The following is a 21682-nucleotide window of genomic DNA, read 5'->3' on the forward strand; positions in this document are numbered from 1 at the left end:
GTCTTCAGTTCATGGGCTAGATCCAAAAAAATTGCCAAAGTGTACTAAAATGCTGTTTTAATATTTTTTTTCATTTAACTATCCATGGCCAACACTAAAAAATGCAATAAAAAAATCGTTAAGAAATGCATTTCATTACAATTTTTGGTGACTCTATTTTATGGATATAACTCATGAACTCAAGCCCCTGTGGATCCACCCTGCATTGTTAGTTTCTTTTTTCAAATGCTGCATATTCACAACATAATCAATTGTTATTTAAAGGTTGGGCTATTTAAAGTATGGTTACCAATGTATTAACTGAAATTCACAACACAAAATGAAGTGATATAAGTTTAAACAGCCATTTTCTTTTATATCATATATATATATATATATACATGTAAATAGGAATCAGATTAACTTCATGCACAACCCACCTGAAATCATTTGTGTTACTAAGGGAAAAAATGTAATATTTTTATTGACAAATGTGAAAAGGTTTAAAAATCACAACACATATCTTTAAATGTTTGTTTTTGTCGTGTTCAAAACATTATCTATGTTCCACTACTCAGTTTTTCTGAGTTATAAGTCTTCAATCTTTGTGATTGTAGTGTCAATAATTAAGGCTCACAGTATGAAACTAGTTGCTGATACCCACTCACCAGAAACCATAATGGAAACCTGTACAAATAATTTAAGACATTCAGATAGAAACACAAAATAGAAGGTGCAAAATGGCATCATGTAATAAAGAATATGTGAAAGTTTAATCAAAATCCATTGTACAATAATTTATTGCAACAGAGATGTAAACAGACAAGATAGCATTAATCAAACTTAATTTTCTTATTGCTAGTTTCTCCACCAGATATATCAAGTCGTCTTTTTTGTCCTGAGAATCCTTCACCTTGACCAAAACCTCCTCTGCCTCTATTAGAGCCATTTTGTCTGCCTCGAAATGAATTATTTCCTCTCCCTCTACTTGAAAAACCCCCTCTTCCTCTGTTTGAGTAACCTCCCCTGAATCCACCAAAATTACCTCCTCCATTTGAGTTCTCTGAATCCAAAAGTTCTGGCAGCTTAGTAGCTTTAACAAGACAGTCAAACCTTGTGTCAATCCATTTATTAGTTACATCATTATCATGTTCTGAGGGCAGGTCAAATACACTCGACTGAAATACCAATCAATAATTTTTAATATAAAATGCATAATAAAACAATTACAACTTCAGTTTTTATACATAGGACAATGCTGTTTGTGACATTTCAATTCCAGATCTCTGCAATTGTTCCACAATGTTCTACACCCTATCAAAAATTTGGAAGATAGTTTTTGGGGTTGTGTCTCTGACCACTTAAGAATTATGAGACAATATTTTCTGATTTTATTACATTAAACCAAGTATAAGTGTATGAAATTCCATACTTTGGATTGAAGGGTTAAAGTACTAACCATTTACAATAAAAAGCATGATACAACTGCAGTGGTCTAACCCTGAACAGTTCAGGCAAGTGTGGACATAGTATTAGCATTTGACACTTTAGCATAGGGACTTCGTTACGGACTCAACTACTGGTTCAGGCACAAAATTTGAAAGTCAATTAAAAATTTTCAAAATCAGACCAAAAATTAACAAGAGGCTCCCAGGAGCCTCAATCGCTCACCTTGTTAAATTTTTGCCTTTCAAAGGCACAAACTAACAAGGAGTTGTCAGACAATTTTTACTCCATTTGATTCTTTGGAGACTTTTGTAAGCCTTATAATAAGAATCATTTCAGCAAATGAAAGATATTGACTAAACCTAACAGATTTGGAGATATATGCAAAAATCTGCTGTTCTATTTTTAGGAATGGTGGCCATGTTTTTTTAACAGATCAAAAATCCAAATATTCATTTTGTTAAGGATACCCTATGAAACAAAAATACCAACTTTCATTGAATTCCGAAGAGTAGTTTCTGAGGAGAAGATTATCTAAAGTAATAACATCAAAAACAGCAAAAAATGTCCAAAAAAGGGCAATAACTCCAACATTGGTCAACAGATTTTCACCAAAATTTAACAACAGTTAATTCTCATCAAGCAGAATACTTTTATCCCATCAGAACTTGGTTAATCCCAACTGTTTTTGAGATATATGCAAAAATCTGCTGTCTGACCCTATGTTCTATTTTTAGTAACGACAACCATATTTTTTTACAGATCAAAATTCCAAATGGTCATTTTGTGCAGGATACTCTAAGGAACAACCATCTTAAGTTTCATACAAATCCATTCAGTAGTGTCAGAGAAGATATTTGAAGAAATTGTTAACGATGATGGTGATAGACGGCAAGTGATGGCAAAAGGGTCAGGTGAGCTAAAAAGTTGATTTTTTAGGGTGTGGCCCCTTTGATCCCTTACAACTTGAAAACTGTAAGAGATATCTGTAATCTGATTTGAAAGGTGCAAGCAGGGATTTTCAAAAAGAAATCCAATATATATATTTTTTTTCTAAATCTGAACTGGTCCATGCTCCCAGTTTTTAGTGCAGTCCGAGTTACTCATTTACTTTTGTTACTTTGTATGTGTGGTTTTGGTTACTTTATGTTCTTTGTTGTGTATGTCTGTTTTCCATGTCTGGTCTTTGTCCCTGGATTACATTTTTTTGATTACCTCTATAACCGTAATTCCCTTGATTACTCTCTGACAAAATATTGTCTGAACAACAGGAAAGTACATGTTTCTGGCCCTTCATTTCTGAAAAATTCACATCTTTACTCCCAAAAATCAATCCAAATCTGACCATTGTGGTATAAAATGTTTTAAAAAAATATCATAGACATTCCTATGCTTTTACTGAAGTTTTATGAAATGCCTGAATGAGACCCCTTTCTGGCCCATAATTCTTAAATGGTTTAACCGTCAAAATCAATACAAACATTCCTTCCTATGTTTAAAACCTTGTTATTAAATTTTATAAAGATCATCCAACTAACAATCATGATATCAAAGAAAACCAAGTATCTACGGACAACGACGACAACACCATACCAATATACAACCATAAATTGCAATTTTTTTGCAGTCATATAAAAATTGAGGACAAAACACAAAATCTAGAGTTAGATTCCTTCATGGTGTTCTTTGATATGCTAAATCTTACTATGTATGTATTTGTGTATTGAAATTTTCATTTTGGGTCCTGTTTTCAAATAGGTGAACACAAAAATTTATCTTTGCTAGATATCAACTAAAACAATTCAAGGTTTTTTTTTTTTTATTATTATCCATGTGCAGTGCACCGTCTTTATACTGTCTCTCCTTTATGGCAGTCACTGACTATTCATCACACTTTTTCAAGGTCCATTTTAAAAAAAATTGCTTTAGTTTCTATGGTATATATATATATTTCCTCGATCTATCTTGACAATTTGGCCTGGTCCCAAAGGTGGCAATATATCGAGGGTACACTGTATTTAGATTTGGAATATTGGACAGGAAGAAGATTTAATGGTGGTTTGTCTGTAAGTCGTAACCTCCAAGAATATCGTGTGATCTCAATACAATGACAACATTCTTTCAAACCTTAACAATCATCTGCTTGTATTATGGATATGTGTTATCTAATTGGGACATATAGTGCATATCTAAATAAAAATTAAATACTTTTTTCACCAGGCTTTAAAAGTGCATTTTTTCCTAATAATTGGACAAAATTTCCTAAAATTCTATAGCATCTAAACATGCATGCATACATATACAAACTCATATTTTTTTATCCTGCAACTTGGCTTTTAACTAATTGCAGATACAGGATGCGAAATTAATCATTGGCGCATAATATTTTCTCCTGTTTACCTTTCACCTAAAGCAGACAATTGGTAACCCAGTTCTACAGTGCTTGCCAATATGTTAATAATCAACAGATGGCATAAATCGTTACACTTTTTTCTACGAAAGCAAAAAAATTTGTGGTAGTATAATGTTATGGTGCAGCCGTCATCCTTGTCTGGGGACATTTCATTTCTGTGTTATAACTTTAGTTGCGACTTACCAATTGTTATGACATTGTAACATTCTTTTATTAACCACTAAAGGAAGGTCTCTATTTAATTTGTACTGTGTTGCCCTACATTTTAGAAAAAGGGGCCAAAAAGGGTAAAAATAAGTGTTGTATTAAAACCCATGTAGAATGATTTTCATTTTTATCAATTTTTAATTTTTTTATTGTGTTCCTTATTTAATTCTGTTGTACACATGTATCAGCAGATTCTATGCAATCTGGACTGTTTTCAAATTATAGAGGGTCAAAGTTGGGCAATGCCCCCCCACCCCATCGACATATTTTTTTAATTTTTGGTCACAATTTCAAATATATTTTTTAATTGGCCCTATCTGCATTTCTCAATCAGATGTCAGATACATCTTATGGTTTTTGAGTAATACAGAGTTAAAGGGGCAACACTAAAAAAAATCGACTTTTAATATTTTTGGTCTGATAATTATTGAATTTGAAATTTTGTGCAATATAGTATCAAAACCATTTGTTGTGTCCATAAGACATAGTTAGTTCTTATGCTTAAGTGTGTCAAAAACTAATATTGTGTCCACACTCGCCCTAGGTGAAGCTTTTTATTCATTTTTTTGGGATGTATACCTCAAACAAATCACTATATACCATACAGTTACTGGATAGAAACAACACATAAAAATTCTTTGTGAAAATATCAGTTTTGTTTGTACTCCCAGCTACTCAGAAAATCCTTACAATATGATACATTTGACCTCTTCTGGCAATGTAATTTGACCAAAATCAGTTCTGGAGAACTAAAAAATTCTAATAATGAATATGGTTACCAAAGTAACACTTTTTAACTCACTTCAGACATAGGACCATATGAATTATGTGATTAACACTAAACAAAAAGAAATTCATTTTCGATTATCAATATAATATTTGAAGACCATTACTATATTCAATATCACTATTGAACTGGAGCACCCCCCCCCCAAAAAAAAAAAATGATTGCCAAAATTCACCAAAACAGGAAATGCACAATTTTTTTTATCTGAATATCAGTACTAAGCAGATAATCCAATATAATACTAGCAGTTGTAATAGGTATTTAAACCTTTAAACATTTAATAAAATTTTAGATCTCTTTACTTGTGTGAAAAAAAAAACAACAACCTTGAAAACGCTGATATCTTTCTAAGGAAGCAAAAATCTATAAAAAAAAAAAAACATATATACCATATTTCCACTCTTTTTTACAGTTAATTTACTTTAGGTGCACTCAATTTGCAACACTGGACCCATCTATGCACAGACAGATTGATAGCATGGTTTCTGTTGAACCAAAAATTTTAAAGTCTTATTATTTCAAGAGGAAACAGGATCTTTTGGCAAAAAAAAAAAAAAAAAAATTTCCAATGCATATATTTTTTTTAATTATTTACATAATTGCCATTTAAATGCTCCCTTGAACAGCTTGCTTCATGTAGGTTACAGGTCTTGTTTTAAAATATTAACTTTTTGAAAATTAATGTTTAAAAAAGATAATAAAAAAAATATCAATGTCATGCCTGAAGACTTTTGTAGTCCTAAAAATAAGTATCATTTCAGCTATTTAAAGAATTTGGCTAAACATAACAGTTTTGGAGATATATGCGAAAAACTACTGTCTGACCCCTATGTTCTATTTTTAGTAAGAGAGGCCATGTTTTTCAACGGATACAAAACAACCACTTCAATTCTATGCAGGATACCCCAAGGAACACTTATACTGAGTTTTGTTTCAGTTGGTAAAATAGTGTCAGAGGAGAAGATTTTTGAAAGAAATAACATTAAAAATAGCAAAAAACTTTAAAAAGGGCAATAACTCCAACATGGCTTAGTAGATTAAAATGAAAATTTGACCTTCAGCCAGGTGAGCTAAAAAGGGCTGCTTGAAAACTGTTGATTCTGTATCTATAAATTACTTCCAACTTGAGGTAATATACAAATTAAGTCCAAGAATATATTTATATTTCATGATATTATTTATTCTCAATACATTGTATTATTATTCTGTTTCCATTAATTGTGAAAATGTACAATATTAAACAAATGTTAAGAGAAAATTAAAAAAAGTGAAGGCCAGTTTCAGTCAATGACCCTTAAAGAAAACTGGGTAAACTATAATAAATAAATACAAATCTTACCATTTTATCTTTACAAAATCTCATTCTCATTATTTTCTCTTTAATATCTTCGGGTAATTGTTTTTCTATTGATCTCCACACATAACCTAAAGATCTCATTTCCACATTGGTTGAAAACAAATAAGTAGTAAAACCCTGAAAACAAAAAAAAGGACAGTAAATGTGTTGTTTATGACTATAAATGTGTGTATGATCACTATACAACAACATACAAGTGATCGTTTTTATTGTGAAATGTTGCAGTACATGAAAATCTTCCAGTGGCTGACTACTAAGTAATTTTAAAGTTTTCAATTTATGGAAATTATACCAAACATGATAAAGCAAGCTATGTTGCTGTCCAATTAAGTTCTTTGGTAAATGGGAATTGTACTAAAGAAATATGTACCAACATACCAAATATCTAAAGATCCCCTCCAACAGAAGATAAAAATTGTACTACAGAAATATGTACCAACATACCAAATATCTAAAGATCCCCTCCAACAGAAGATAAAAATTGTACTACAGAAATATGTACCAACATACCAAATATCTAAAGATCCCCTCCAACAGAAGATAAAAATTGTACTACAGAAATATGTACCAACATACCAAATATCTAAAGATCCCCTCCAACAGAAGATAAAAATTGTACTACAGAAATATGTACCAACATACCAAATATCTAAAGATCCCCTCCAACAGAAGATGAGAATTGTACCACAGAAATATGTAACAGGCAGACTGACAAGTTAAATGCAATATATATTTCCCACTTTAACCCTTTATTTGCTTCATAGCTCAAGCCCCAGTATTGCTTGAAAGTAACATTTGTCTTCAACTAAAAACATTTGCATCCTTTCACTAAAGTCGAAGTCAAAATAATTTGCTGTCGGCATCCTAAATGAATAAAAAAATCTAAATCCTGCTAATCTGTGCAATATTATGTTTCAATGTAAACAAAAACTAGAACAACTATTAGCATTGCTCACTTACCTGATACCCCACTTGATAGCATGCACATCTGGACCTCCAAAAAAGAGATGGGTATTACTGTGTCCCAATAATAATAAATGACTCAGTCTATGTTTTGCTAGAGGATTAGTTAAAATCTTAAATTCTAAAATGGGAAGTCCACAATAGGAATATGCAATAAATTCACTCAATTCCATTCAGTGGTGTAGGAGAAGTAACGAAAAAGCGATGGGTATCCCTCTTTGTAAAGAAAGGAAGGAAGTACACCCCTATAATACCCCCAAACTATAATACCACTAAAAACCTGCAGTGGGACCAAAACCAACATGAGTACATAATAAATTGTTCTGAATGAAAAGCATTTAAATCAAGTACAATGCACCTGTGTGTTTTAGGTGTGAAAAGGTTAATTGGCTCAAGAGAAAACTGCTGATCCATGAGGTTAGCAGTACTCCATTATCTTTAAACACACATCACACCCTTTGTAGGTCTATTTTTATCAGTAAGAGGATTACATTTCATTTCAGGACATTCAAGATTTAGTCATTGCTAAACCTTAAAATACACTACACACAGAAAACAAAAGTATAGACTAAACAATGTGACCAGCTTGTAGACTAATTAGATTGAGAAATGATCAGACTGTGTTTTAAATTAATAACAATCAGACATTTTATCAAAAGTATAATTAAATAAGAAATTTTTATTTTGAACTTCAGCTTAACAAATGTGTGAAAATTATATACAATTGAAATGATAGATTGCAGGAACAATTATGGTTGTATGTACTGTCTGATGGGCCTGTAAAAATTCTACAATTACCTAGCTTATAAACATGTACAATAGTTATCACCATAACAGATACTGAATCATCTCCCAATTCTAAGAAAGATTGTCCTAGTCAACACAACAATGACAATACATGTTTTTCTGAAATGTTCAACAGAAAGTTTTAAGCTTGTTTACACCACATTTAAAAAATGTTTATACATTACTACTCTCCAGAAAGACTGTTGACACATGGGCCTAGGAAGTATGTGTTTTTTTTTAACTTATATATATAGTTATATAATGTAAAATAAGGTTTCTTTTAAGTTTAAAATGATAGTCTAGACTACAAAATCTGCCATTGAAAAAATTTAAACCAAGAATCAATACTACTAACAATGCAACAGCCCATTGAGCACACAGCAATGATTGTTGATTTTCTGAAAACCTTGTTTATGATCTGCATATCTTCCTGACCTAATTAGTTTAATGTATATATTTATAAATTTACCTGTAGAAAGATACCTATATCCTTAGGTTCATAAAAATAACATTTTCTGAATATAGGTCTTTACAATATGTGTACCAGTAAAGAGTTTTATTACATCATAAACTTTAAGAGGAATAAATCAAGTGCTTAAAGTACTACATGTAATACATGTATATAATTTTTATTTAGTTATATCAAAGAATTGATTTTATATATGTATTGATATTTTTTTGTTTTGTTCAGATTTTACCTTATATGTTGTTTTTATTGATTTAGGCCAATTACAACTGAATATATAGTGACCCCTAATCTGTAACCCAAATGCCCCTGAATCCTGTAATTCTGTGTCTCACAATTTGCATTCACAGTTCAGGAAATACCAGACATATTTTAATATTTGGAGGAGTCAATCCTAGGTTTGGAATTGACATATTTATACCCCGCAAACTAAGTTTGGAGGGGATACATAGGTTTCACCCTGTCTGTCAATCTGAACTATTTTCTTAACAGCTTGCAGCATTGTAGCATTGTAATAACACTTTGTGGGGTGTAATATTACCATATGGAGATGTGCATACTGTCAAGAATTTATGTTTGGACAAAAATGAGGGCTGCTGAACTTTTTAGGAGTTTTCAGCAAACTTAACTTGGTCTCATAAATGCATTGTCTGCAGCTCCTTCTCAACATCTTGCAGGATTGTAATGAAACTTGATTGGATATTACAATACCATATTGGGATGTGGATATTGTCAGGAATTTAAGTTTGGGCAAAAATTGTAGAATTGATGGCTGTTTGAGCAAAACTTGGTCTGGTGTGTTGTCCACATTTTCTCAACAACTTGTAAACTGTAAAATGAAACTCAATGGAGTGTTCTATTACCATATTTAAATGTGCATATTATCAGGAATTAATGTATAGACAAAAATTGTAGAAATGACAGCAGTTGAACTTATTTGCTTTTCAGCAAAATTAGGGTCTCATGTGTTATCCGTAACTCCTCCTCAACAACTTGCAGGATTGTTATGAAACTTAATGGGGTGTTAAATTACCTAATGGTATGTGCATACCATTAGGAATTTATGCTTTAAATAAATTGGCAGTCATATTACATCATTGGTCATTGTTTTGTAAAACAAAAGAAATATTGATTACAGTTTTGAGTTGGGTGTTTTAGAAATGGCATCAAATTGTGTGTCAAAAGTGCTTAGTTCATTCCCCATAAATATTTTGTCCAATATGAAATTCATGTCCAAATTGGTCCTCAAATGTACAAGGTTGAGGGGGGTACTTGCCCCGTAAGAGGCAATGTCTAGTTTAAAATTCTATTAATTTGTTTTTTATGAATGCAAAGGGTAAAATTCATCCTTGAAAAATGGTATCTTAAACTAACTGTCTGCTTGGGTAAGCCAGTGTATCAATTGTGGAATATCTACTCTGTAATCTGTAATGTTATCCGATGAAATTTAATAATTCAAAAAATGTTGCCTAAGGAATAATTTTTTTCAAAATTTATTGCCATGGTTTTGCCTTTAAAAAGATAAAAAAATTATGTGCACAACTTCATAATATATCCTAAAAACATACAATGTTTCATGATATTTGATACAGTAATTTCAAAGGAGTAGCATACACAAAAGTGTGATTAACAGACAAAACCAAAAAAAAAAAAAAAATGATTCCTTACCAGAGTGAGGGTAAGGCCAAATAAAATTATACCTCTGTTTCCTGTTATCTGACCGACTTAATCACCCCACAGCTTGTTAAACCATGTGCATTTGGGGTCCAATGTGGACACAAAATTCATTTTGGATACAATTTTTATTGCAGACAAACTAAGCACTTCCGAGATCAAGTTTTCAACAGCCTTCATTTCCACAAGTTTTGTCCAAACATTAACTCTTATCAGTATGAACATCTCCATGTGGTAACATCCCACTGCAAGCTGCCAAGAAAATAGTTTGGACAAACAGATGGACAGAGAGAGTGAAACCTATTTACCTTCCAAACTTTGTTTGGTGGGGTATAAATATACAACCCCATTGACAACAACTTTTAATCTGTCTAAATATATCTACCACCTGACCCTGCATATCTAAAAATGTGACATTTAAGTATACACAGAGCAGACATCAATCAGGGATGGGTAATAAGATACTTATTTTAGTTATTTACAAATAATTGTGTTTGTCTATTGACTATAAATGATTTTTCTGTATCATTAAGGCTCCTATTAATTTTAAAATTGACAAAGAATAGCCAAAAAGTATTGTTTTCCTATGAATCAACAATTTTTAAAAGATGTTTGAAGAGGTATTCACATTCTACCATGTAATTAGTTTTACCACCTTCAACTTTGCTATACATTTTTAAGCAATAACATCTTTACAGAGTGTTATAAACTAATTTTGTCTATCGTATGTCAATAAAAACAGTAATCTTCTGAACCTTTAAGTCAGCTAATTTATCTGGATTATGTCTTTTTCAAACATTAACATATCTAACATTTTTAATATTCATCTGAATTTATAACCTCTAAATATGGTGAGACCCAACTCCCCCTCCCCAGTGGGAGCTTCAAATGTATGTCACAGTATGCAAATGACCATAAAGGAAAATCCGTCCATCAATGAAAATGATACTTGCAGAATCAGTTTATTATTCAATAATTTGACAATAACGTTGAGCCTAATATAAAACTCATTAACCGAATGACACATGGTAAGTGTACACTTTCAAACAATTTTACCTATATGTCAGTACAAAGATTCAATCACACTACTGGCCAGTGTGTATATTTCAATAATTTGGCCTTGATGCCAAGACAAAGATAGATTTTACCTAGTAACCATCGAATGATTTCAAAAAATATTCCAAGAAATATAGTTCAATACAAAGATTTATTTATTTCCCCATAATACAGATGATTGTACAAAAATGTTATAAGCTTCTGTAACCATCTAGGATTATTTTGACAGCCAGTAGGTGTGTTAGAGGCTGTCTAAATACCTTGGAGCTTATACAGTGAAACTTCTCCAAATTGGCCACCACTGGGACAAGAAAAAATGGCCGGTTTATGGGAGTGGCCGGTTTTGTGAAAAATAGCAATGCATTCTAAGAGCTGTTTCCATTAATGTGTTCTATAACCCTACACCTTGTCTGTTGGTCGAGACATGTTTAATGCCAATTCAAAACCTTTGGCCTTTTATTACATTTCAAAGCTTGCATCATCTGTAAATGATTTGATTTTACAAACGGTACTGCCGACAAAATAATATTCATGGTTTTGAAAGAATTTGTATTAAAGATCAAAGGGCTATTGATGGTAATTAATTATTTGTATTGTTTTCCTAAATTACCCATCAAAAAAGTCTAATAATATCATCCCTATTTTATTTTGGCTTGGGTACAGGTCACATTAATTGACAGTTAAAAAATTGTAAAGATCATACTATTAAATGACCCCAGTTGCCTGACATGTGTACACACCAATTAACAGCCAAAATGTAATGTCTTGATTACTACCTGTTGTTTATACTACTATCCCCTTCAATTATCATCTGTCCACTGGTGAAACCAGTCAGTGAATGAATTTATGGTCAGTGAATGAATTATAAATTACGTAATATTACCTAATCATTTTAGTTTTGTTGACACATTTATTACAGGTGAACAATAACCAGGCGGCTGGAATTGAGAGGTTGTTTTTATTTAAAAGATGTAGCTAAAACTGTGAAAAAATGGCCGATGTACGGTTTTAGGGGGTGGCCGGTCTATTGAAGACAAAACACACAGGTTTTAAGGTATATCAGCGGGGACTTTTGAAAACTGCCAGTTTGAAGAGAAGACCGGTTTTCTGAGGATCCGGTTTGGAGAAATTTCACAGTGACTTATATTGTCCAGGACAATGATATCAATGCAGATGGTTACAACAGCATGATACCATTAAAAGACTATACATTTTTGTGTTCGTATAAAAATGGGATTTGGAACTGGAAATATAACCAAAAGGACAGAATGCTTTTTTTTTAATACATCAAACCACCTTTCAATATATTGGACCCAGTTGATCCTGAAAGGAAATGAATAAATTTAAACAAAAACTGGACATCTTTACAAATTTACTCAGTAAAAATTAATATCCAAGAGTTAGTTTATTTATGAAATCAAACAACATGATTTGGATAAACTTCAAAATAAATGACAATAAATTCTGAAAAGTTCTCACTTTGATTAGGTTAACTACACAGCAACAAATCATGGTGCTGGTTTGACTGATTATAATAAAATGATTATACCCATGATCTTACACTGCAGTATCAACACAAAAACACCATTCCATCTTAAAAACAATATTCTTAGATATGATCAGTATTCTATTTATGTTATTTCACAATTCTAAAAATATCACTTCCAATTTTACTGATATTGCAATGTCCATTAATAGCAGAAACACATGCCACAAAAAATGTTTATATCAGCCACTTAAAATAGCAACATAATACCCTGAACTTATTTTTAGCTGGACTATATATAACAAATACTATATTAAGAGTTGCCAATAAAATCAATATAAATGATTCAAGTGCTTTACATGTGAAACATCATTAATTTTCAGTTTTTGTGATACCATCATGTATAAAACAAAATTTTGAATAATTGAACAAATTGTCTTTTGCATTGCACATAATTTAATACCAGCATGTTGTTTAGTATAAATACACTGGCCTATTGGTAGGCTATTTATAGTCAGGTTGTAAATATTACAGGAAACTGAGTCAAGATGATTTGTATAAATCAAGGTCAGAGCCCTGGTTAAGTGAAACATCTAAACATGATGGGTTTTTGGGCTAGGAATACACACACAAGAAAATTGTTAAAAAATAACTTTCATCAGGATATAATGCTCATAGTAATTTCTTATAATAATAGACATTTACATAAACAAAATGGTTAAATGTCCTTAGTATAAAGACTTGTCTGAAAACCAATCAGTATACAGACACAGGACAACAATAATGATGGTACTAGTACACAACCACAAATTTTATTGATGTATATAACTAATAAGGTTTACAATTTACAATGAAGAAAAAAAAATCTGTTCAGCATAGTCATGATTAAGATTGTATAGTTAGGAAAACTAATTAGATTTTAATATATGCTTACTGAAGCTAAAACTTTACTACTTCAAGGGGGAATCAATTAAACCCCTTCCATCTGAAGAAAATTCTCAATGTGTCCATTAGATTTAAAAAACTATTCAAATGGGAGTTTAGTCCAAAACAAAATATTTTTAGTTAAAATAAAACCACCATAACAATGTACTGTGTTAATACTGAACAGTATATAGAGCCAGGTATAGCTTTCTGTGAGAGTGAGGTGGTAGGATAAAGGATTGATAAGAAAATTAGACTTAGCTCAATTAGGACATCATAAAAAAATCCTAGAAATTTCAAAATAAGGGGTGGGCAGGCAATTTAAGAAAAAAAATAACCAATATCAGTGAAAAATGGTTATTGATGTATAAAATTAACCAGGTTTACAACTTACATTGGAGAAAATGATTTCACTTCAGCAAAGTCTTGATTCAGAATACCTAGTTAGCAAAACTGGTTAGATTTTTAATTTTATTGGGAAAAAATAAAATAAATTTTTTGGGGTGGTGAAAAAATTGGGTTGCAAGGGGATGAGAATCTAGGATATTTTTTATTTTGGTCTTATGAGATCTGACACTGGCAATGTTATTTGATTCCCATTGCCTCTGAAATTTTGATGAAGTAAAATACTTTTAAAAGTCCCCTTTCTTCTAGCCATTGTAACTGAAAACTAGATTTTGCAGGCTTGGTTGTGCTAAGAATACCCCACTTAACCTTGAAAGGGGAGACATGATACAAGTCATCATGCAAAAAGCATTATACAAAATGTCTAAGCTAGCATAGAAATCTATTATGAAAATTCCTATTAAGCATTACATATAAGAGGAAACAGGAATTAAATGAGCAAGGATTCTGGACAGGGGAGACTGGGTACCAATCAGCATGCAAAAAACAACATACTCCTTTTCTACTACAACATGCAGATGATATCCTTTTCTGTTGCTCAGTGGTATGAAAGATATTATTTAATTCAGGAATGTGTGGGTGATAGAGTCACATTGTTAAAATAGAACTGATTTAAAATAGGAAGATAATTAGATTTGCCACAAGCTGGCTTTATACATGTAGGTATTGTGTTTCCAAGTGAAAATAAAATTGTTTCAGTTTTAACCAATAGAAAATAAACCTTTTGCTCATCATAAAATTTCCTGTTGGTAAGTAGTTAAGTTTCAATATATGATCAGATTTTAAAACATACTGTTATCAACAAAAATACTTCAGGTACGTTTTTGCCTACATCACAATAAAACACACATGACTATCAGTCCAAATGAAATTTAATCAATTATTTAAACATAGATATCAGTCTTCCCTATCTTGTGTACATTTATAAATTTGAGATACTTGTCTCATGTAATATAAGTTCACTTTGTTATTGTGGAATTATGTGAACTCTACTGTCTATGTTACAATATTTACCAAAGCAGAGAAGGGAAGTAACTGTGACTAATTAAATTAACTAGTGGCCTTCCTAGAAATACACTGTTGCACATGTTAGCAACAAGTAAACAATTATATCAGACATTATTTGGAATTATACTATAAAATAAACAGTTCATTTAGCTTCTAGTGAATTACACATGTACTTCCAACTCTGAATCTACAAGAAGAATCACATATTGTGTATATGGAGGGGATCTAAGATCAGGGGTCCTAATAAAACAGTATTGGACCTTAAAAGTTTGCAAAAAATAGGTCCAGGAGTTTTAAAAAATAGTTATTACTTATAATTGAAGACTTTTGTTTTGTCAAATGAGGACCTGTTCATAAAAACTGATAAATATCCTATGTCTTTCATTAAGACCAAATAAAAAAAATATGTGTGGTTCCAGTCGCATGAACAACCCTAGTTTTTACTGCTGACCCTCAGTGATTTTCCTACTGTTTTTGGGAAGGGACCCGAAGCCCATGCAATTGGGAAAAAAAAGCGTGTAAAATGTATAATTTGGGAAATGATAAATAAATGAGAAACACTACAGTTGTCTCAGTATTGAAGAGTGCAGATCTCCTTTGGAAGACAATTTGGATACAACAGAGACTGAAGAAAAGTTTGTACATGTACTACATCTCTCATCTAAAATTCATCTTAATAAATAAATGCATATTGTTTTCCTGTTCCATTAGTTTCAAACATTAATAAAACATTTGTCATTTGAATCATTGATAGTATATTAAAATTTAAGTTTTCTTTCATGTTGATCTTTCTAAACAAAATTTAGCACTATCAACTGAGTTCATTTTTTTTTTTTAACAGAACTTGGAATTATGAGACATTGCCGCACCAGCAATTGAATTGCCCAGTCAGAAATATTCTATTGACATATTGTATGGGTCATTTTTCGGCTTGTCTGTTTAACTGTCTTTAGTTCTCTTCAAGCACAACGATGACATAGAATCAAATAGATTGCAACGCAATCATAATGGCATTGATAGTATAAGGAAAACTAACGACACACCATGAAAGATGATCCAAAAGTAAATAAACAAAGTATGATACGGAAGAAAAAAAAAAAAAAAACACCATCGCGATCTCAAGGCGACCGAACATCCATTGACAATTGGGAATTTTACAACCAACAATTGGATTTTTAGAACCTTTTTCTCATTGGGAATGGGGCCGAAATTTGCACCTAAAATAAGGGTTGGAAAACACTGACCCTAGACTTTTTTTCTGCCAAATTGAAATAAAAAAAATAAAATAAAATAAAAAACCAACTAACTCTACCCACTTCATGTTATCCAGATTTTTTCATTACTTTATGTATTTATAATAGGTAACAACAATGGCTGCACATTTGCTGGCTGCAGCTACGATACAACTGAAATCTGTAAATTTACAGCCTATTGATGTTTTATTAATATTATCATTTCACACTTAGGCTTTCATCTCTCTCAGGATTTAGTGACAATTCTAAAGGGGTTTTTAATGAAAAAAAAAAAAAAAAAAAAATTTCTGACCTATTCAAAAAGGTGATCAGAACCACACATATTTTTTTTTATTTGGCCTAACGGAGGCTAATGTAAATCCCTGACTATAATTAGTCTATTGAAACAAAAGATTGTATTCAAAGCTCATCATTCAAACGGAAAACGTGAATACAAACAGACTACTTGACCTAGCACATAAATAGTTTGGTTAACTAGAGGTGGTAGGGCTTAAGTAAACACCTGTTTATCAGGTTCTGCTTGGTATGACTGCAGATGTCTGGTTTGATATTTTTTTAGCAACTGAGTGCAGCATATGAAACAAAACATCATATTCTGCCTACATCTTCCTATATCTGTCTGAAAATAGAATTTAGATGAAATTTCCCTATCAACTTACTACTGACATCTCCTGGCCAGGCCATTTGTGCTTTGATACCAGTTGTAAGCAGAATGATATACACAAGGGGAAGATTGTTACCATGTTAATCTCTGAATCATGTTATTACTTAATATCTAACAAAGGAGAGATTTTAATACAGAATTATTGTGTCCACATACCGTGAGAATTAGAAATTCATCATTTATCTGCTGCTTAGATTAGTCCACCACCCAAGCCCAAACGACAATTAGCAAGAGGTAGTTAAAGCATTATTGGCAGTTGCTCACTGATCTATTAAGATACAGTCAAACCTCATTAAGTCAAAGTAGAAGGGACCATGCAAAAATGTTAGGAGTTATCCGAGGTTCAAGTAATCCAAGGTCGAGGATAAACCGGAAATACAAGTAGTTTGGTCCATGATTGTTTCTGTATTTACATCATTTGGTTGTGCTTGTACATGTACATGTACTTCACTTTGCAATTACTTCGTAATGTCATGCGTTTCATATTGGAAGATATTTTTTTGTATGTTGTATATCATGTTTGAAATACTGAACGGCATGGAGTGTTTTAGTGAAATTTCCTATTTCATTTTTTCTATATCAAAAACGCCATAGTTCATAACATGCTGTTTTGTTTGATTCACAATCAGGAGTATCGTCAAACCATGTGCTCTACAATATTACGATAACATTTAAAATTCACTTACGAAATGAATGTAGACATTGAAATACCCTTACTATCATCTGTTTGATGTTTCATGAAATAGTCAGATACCATTACAATTCAGCTGTATTTTTCTTTTTTAAATTTCAAAATATCAAAATATCCGATATCACTGTAAGTGTAAATTCCGACGTGTTATTAATAAAATTTGTTTCTTTTCACAACCATGCAGTTTTAAATTAATTAAATAAATAAGCCATAAAGAGCGTCAACAAATAAATTTCAAAAGCCAAGCTAATTGTTATTAAAACACACTTCAATCATGGTTTGTAATAAAGCAATCAGTTTTCCGACTAATTAGTTGACTTCAAGACATCAGGGTTAATTAACCTCAAAGTCCTATTGAGGGGACTGATTGATTACCTCGAGTTATCCAAGGTTTCGATTCATCCGAGTTCAAGTCATCCAAGGTAAAATTGTATTGGAGTAAGGGGAGTTTTGCTATGACTTAGTAATTAGTTTGAGTTATCCGAGATTTCGACTAATCTGTGTTCAACACATGGAGGTTCGACTGTAATTGAATTCCCTTGCTTCATCATCATAACTCTGGAGACCTGAGAACTGATTGGTATTGTTCTATGCTAGTTAAGTTCTGCTGACTAGTTTGGCAAAATATTTTTGTCAAATCTTGTTTTTGTCATAAAAAATCAATCACAAAGAAACAGAAATAAATCATAACTCAAGTATGTTATCACATACCAAGTACCAATCATTCAGATATTTTGGGAAGATCTAGAACTGTTCTTTGCAAACTTGTACATTACCATCACACTGAAATTTCAACTCATATCTCAGAAATAGTCAAGAAAGGTAATATAGTTTAATAAGTTTCTGAAGTCTCAGATCCTAATTCTACTCAAAATCAGTGAAGTGGAAAGAGGAACTATAACACAACTACATAACAAAATATACTCCAATTTTGGAAAATGGAACAGAAAAAGGATGGAATGATAGACTAAGGAAAATATGAACACACCCCAGAATAATGTCTGAAGGGGAAAATATTTAATGGATGCCCTTTTAAATAAGACACCAAAAATGACCCAAAAACCGTCTATAAATAGCAACTGACGAAATTAAATACCTGGAGAAAAACCAGAAAAAAACTAGATCTTTTTAAATGACAAATGTGACCTAGAGAAATCTTTCAACTGACCTCTTTAGATGACAATAATGATCTGGAGACAATCTTGGTACTTCCAGAAATTACTGCCAAAGCAGCAGCAACTGCATCAACAGCTCCTCGTTCATTGACTAATGCCTGTGCAGATTCTCGGAAATGTTCTAACGTACCTGTACCTACAGCTTCTATAGACCTGAAAAAATACATTACAAAGTTTAAAAAACTGTTACCATAGAGACATGTCTCGCATGTCAATCATGATGACTGTTATTCACTATTTGATATTGTCCATCAAACAGATATGGAATTGAGCAATTAAATTAAAAACAATTTTTTCACTGGCTAAATTTAGTAAGTATTGAAAATTAACACTCCCCAAATCTAGGTTTCTTTGGTTATTTATAAACTGAACCTAAAATACAAGGAGAAATAATTTTCTACTAGCAAAATTGATTTTTAATATCAAAAGATGTACACATAAAAGTGAATTGTATCTTTTACGTGTGCTTAAAAGTGTGGTAGTTCAATTTACTAAATACAAACTTTGAGGTCCATCCATAGCAAATTTGACTAGACAACAATGATCAGTGTTGGCGAGAATGAGAATTGGAACATTTCAATTGGAGATAGAGAAGGGACGATATAGTGGCATCCCATCAGACAGATGATTCGGTTAACTTTGCAAAAGTTGCTTAATCGAAGATGAAAATAATTTCTTAGTTTGTTTTCCCCTATATTTGATAGAAAGGAACACTTTTTTAAACATGATACAATCAAATTAAGACAATTATTTCTCATTTCTGACCGATGAAGAAAAACTAACATTCCTGCTCAGTATGGACAGTAAACTTATTTCTAAATATACATATAATTGACATTTCAAAAATAAGGGAGACAATTATTTCTGTTAAACATGAAACATTGGATATATTTTTAATTAATGACATTGATTTGTACAACTTCAATAGATAACTGAACAGTACTTGGCAAGCCTCTGAAGGCTAGCCAATGATTTTGTATATTACTTAAATTTGTATGGTATGTTATATCGGGTCACACTGTAAAATAAATTATATATATATAAGTTAATTTTGTTTTAATTTACTTTTCAAGACTGGCACTATGCCATCACTATTTTTGAAACCAAAATAAGGAAACAGCTGTGTATATGCACGATCCACCCATAAACCCTTTTCATCATTTAAAATCTCAATCCATAAAGACAAAACTTCTATAGGTATATTGCTTTTAAATTTAATCATAGTGTTTTTTTAGTTATTATACAAAGTTGTCAACCAACCTTATTTCATATCTGAATCCTAAAAAAATACTTAATAGGGCAAACTTTAATCAAAGATCAAACCATTAACAGTTCAAGCAAGTATTGGAACACCATACAAGCTTGATACAGCTCTGATTTTAGATTGTTGTGATTATTTTTTTTTTAAACGATGAGAATTTGATCATAATGTAAGTTGTCTTTCCTACTGGCCAATTCAACAGCATGTTACAATCCCCTCGATCAATCCTGGTCTCCCCTTTGTGGTATGGCACATTGAGGAATAATATCATAGAGATCTATATACTTTTACTTGTTATTATCTAGAAACCTAACGGTGGTGATGCCAGTCATACTATTGTATTTTGTTTGCAGTCATATAAAAAGAATATGCAAACTTTATAACTTGATATAGTCTTAATATCTTTATTTCAAGTTTTTGAAATGTCCAGTTAACAGAAAATTAGTGTGAAACTAATTTGCAAGTTTCAGAAGTACATCTCTGAGATCATGTTGAAGCTGTATACAAAATTTGAAATCATTTCCAAGCACCAGTTCCCAAGTTCTGTTTGACAAAAATTTAAGGGTAAGACGTTCATACCACAGTATAACTTGATAACTGGTTACATACACTAAAAAGTCAGATCTTATTATCAAGAATGAAGAAAAAAACAGTACATCCAATGGGACATTAAATCATACCCAATCATGTTGTGTTCAATATCCATGGACACATGTTAAAATACTAATCATCACATGGGAACAAAAAAAGACTCAAATTAAAACCTTATCTTGACTCCATGATACACAAGAGAACTTTACCATTGTTTAGCATTCCAAAAAAAGATACTCAAACTACATGTAATTGTATAATTTTAAAAGGGGTAGGGTCATTATGGTCTACTTCAGGCCCAATAGTATTAAAAAAATTACAGGAATGTTAATCAAAAGTTTTTAGGAAAAGTTTATATGAATGGAACAAAGCTTTGTAGTTGGATTGTCTTAATAAGCTTCCCTACAACATAACCATTTAAGAAAAAACTGCTACCATTTATATTTCAACTAAGAGAAATAACCCAAAAATAATACCATTTTAAGTTTTCTCTATTTAGTCCAGAATCTAAACAATTTTTTTCCTGAATTTTATATGCTTGTCTTTGGTCCCTAATTCCTGAAAAGCGGGGGCAACTAACTCCAATATAGGTCAAAGTCTTCTACTTATTAGAGATGCAGTATCACTATACTTTGCTATTGTTTACCTTGCTGCATCTGTGACTGAAGCTTTTATGATATCATCTGTTGTTGGTCCTCCTATCTTCTTAAACTTTAAGTTCTGTCAATTAAACATGGCAAACAGTATTATGTAACTACCAGGAATTACATGGCAAACAGTGTTATATAACTACCAGGAATTACATGGCAAACAGTGTTATATTACTACCAGGAATTACATGGCAAACAGTGTTATATAATACCAGGAATTACATGGCAAACAGTGTTATATAACTACCAGGAATTACATGGCAAACAGTATTATATAACTACCAGGAATTACATGGCAAACAGTGTTATATAACTACCAGGAATTACATGGCAAACAGTATTATATAACTACCAGGAATTACATGGCAAACAGTGTTATATTACTACCAGGAATTACATGGCAAACAGTGTTATATAACTACCAGGAATTACATGGCAAA

The 21682-nt window shown here is 31.6% G+C and overlaps 1 protein-coding gene across 1 annotated transcript in view; it reads right to left on the reverse strand.

Moving 5' to 3' along the window:
• Positions 1-761: 761 nt before the first annotated feature.
• The window catches only part of LOC148618750 (nucleolar RNA helicase 2-like), a 45767-nt gene continuing 24846 nt past the window's right edge, over positions 762-21682 (reverse strand). The window contains exons 12-15 of the mRNA XM_088577929.1: positions 21239-21312; positions 18734-18893; positions 6172-6306; positions 762-1157 (exon numbers count right to left, since the gene is read on the reverse strand). Of these exons, the coding sequence (XP_088434055.1) occupies positions 813-1157; positions 6172-6306; positions 18734-18893; positions 21239-21312 (714 nt within the window). The 3' untranslated portion in view covers positions 762-812. The remainder of the gene's footprint in view (positions 1158-6171; positions 6307-18733; positions 18894-21238; positions 21313-21682) is intronic.

The sequence above is a fragment of the Perna viridis genome, chromosome 4, assembly GCF_037379345.1.
Source record: "Perna viridis isolate PV_CMFRI_1.1 ecotype Kerala chromosome 4, ASM3737934v1, whole genome shotgun sequence".
Classification (NCBI taxonomy): Eukaryota; Metazoa; Mollusca; class Bivalvia; order Mytilida; family Mytilidae; genus Perna; species Perna viridis.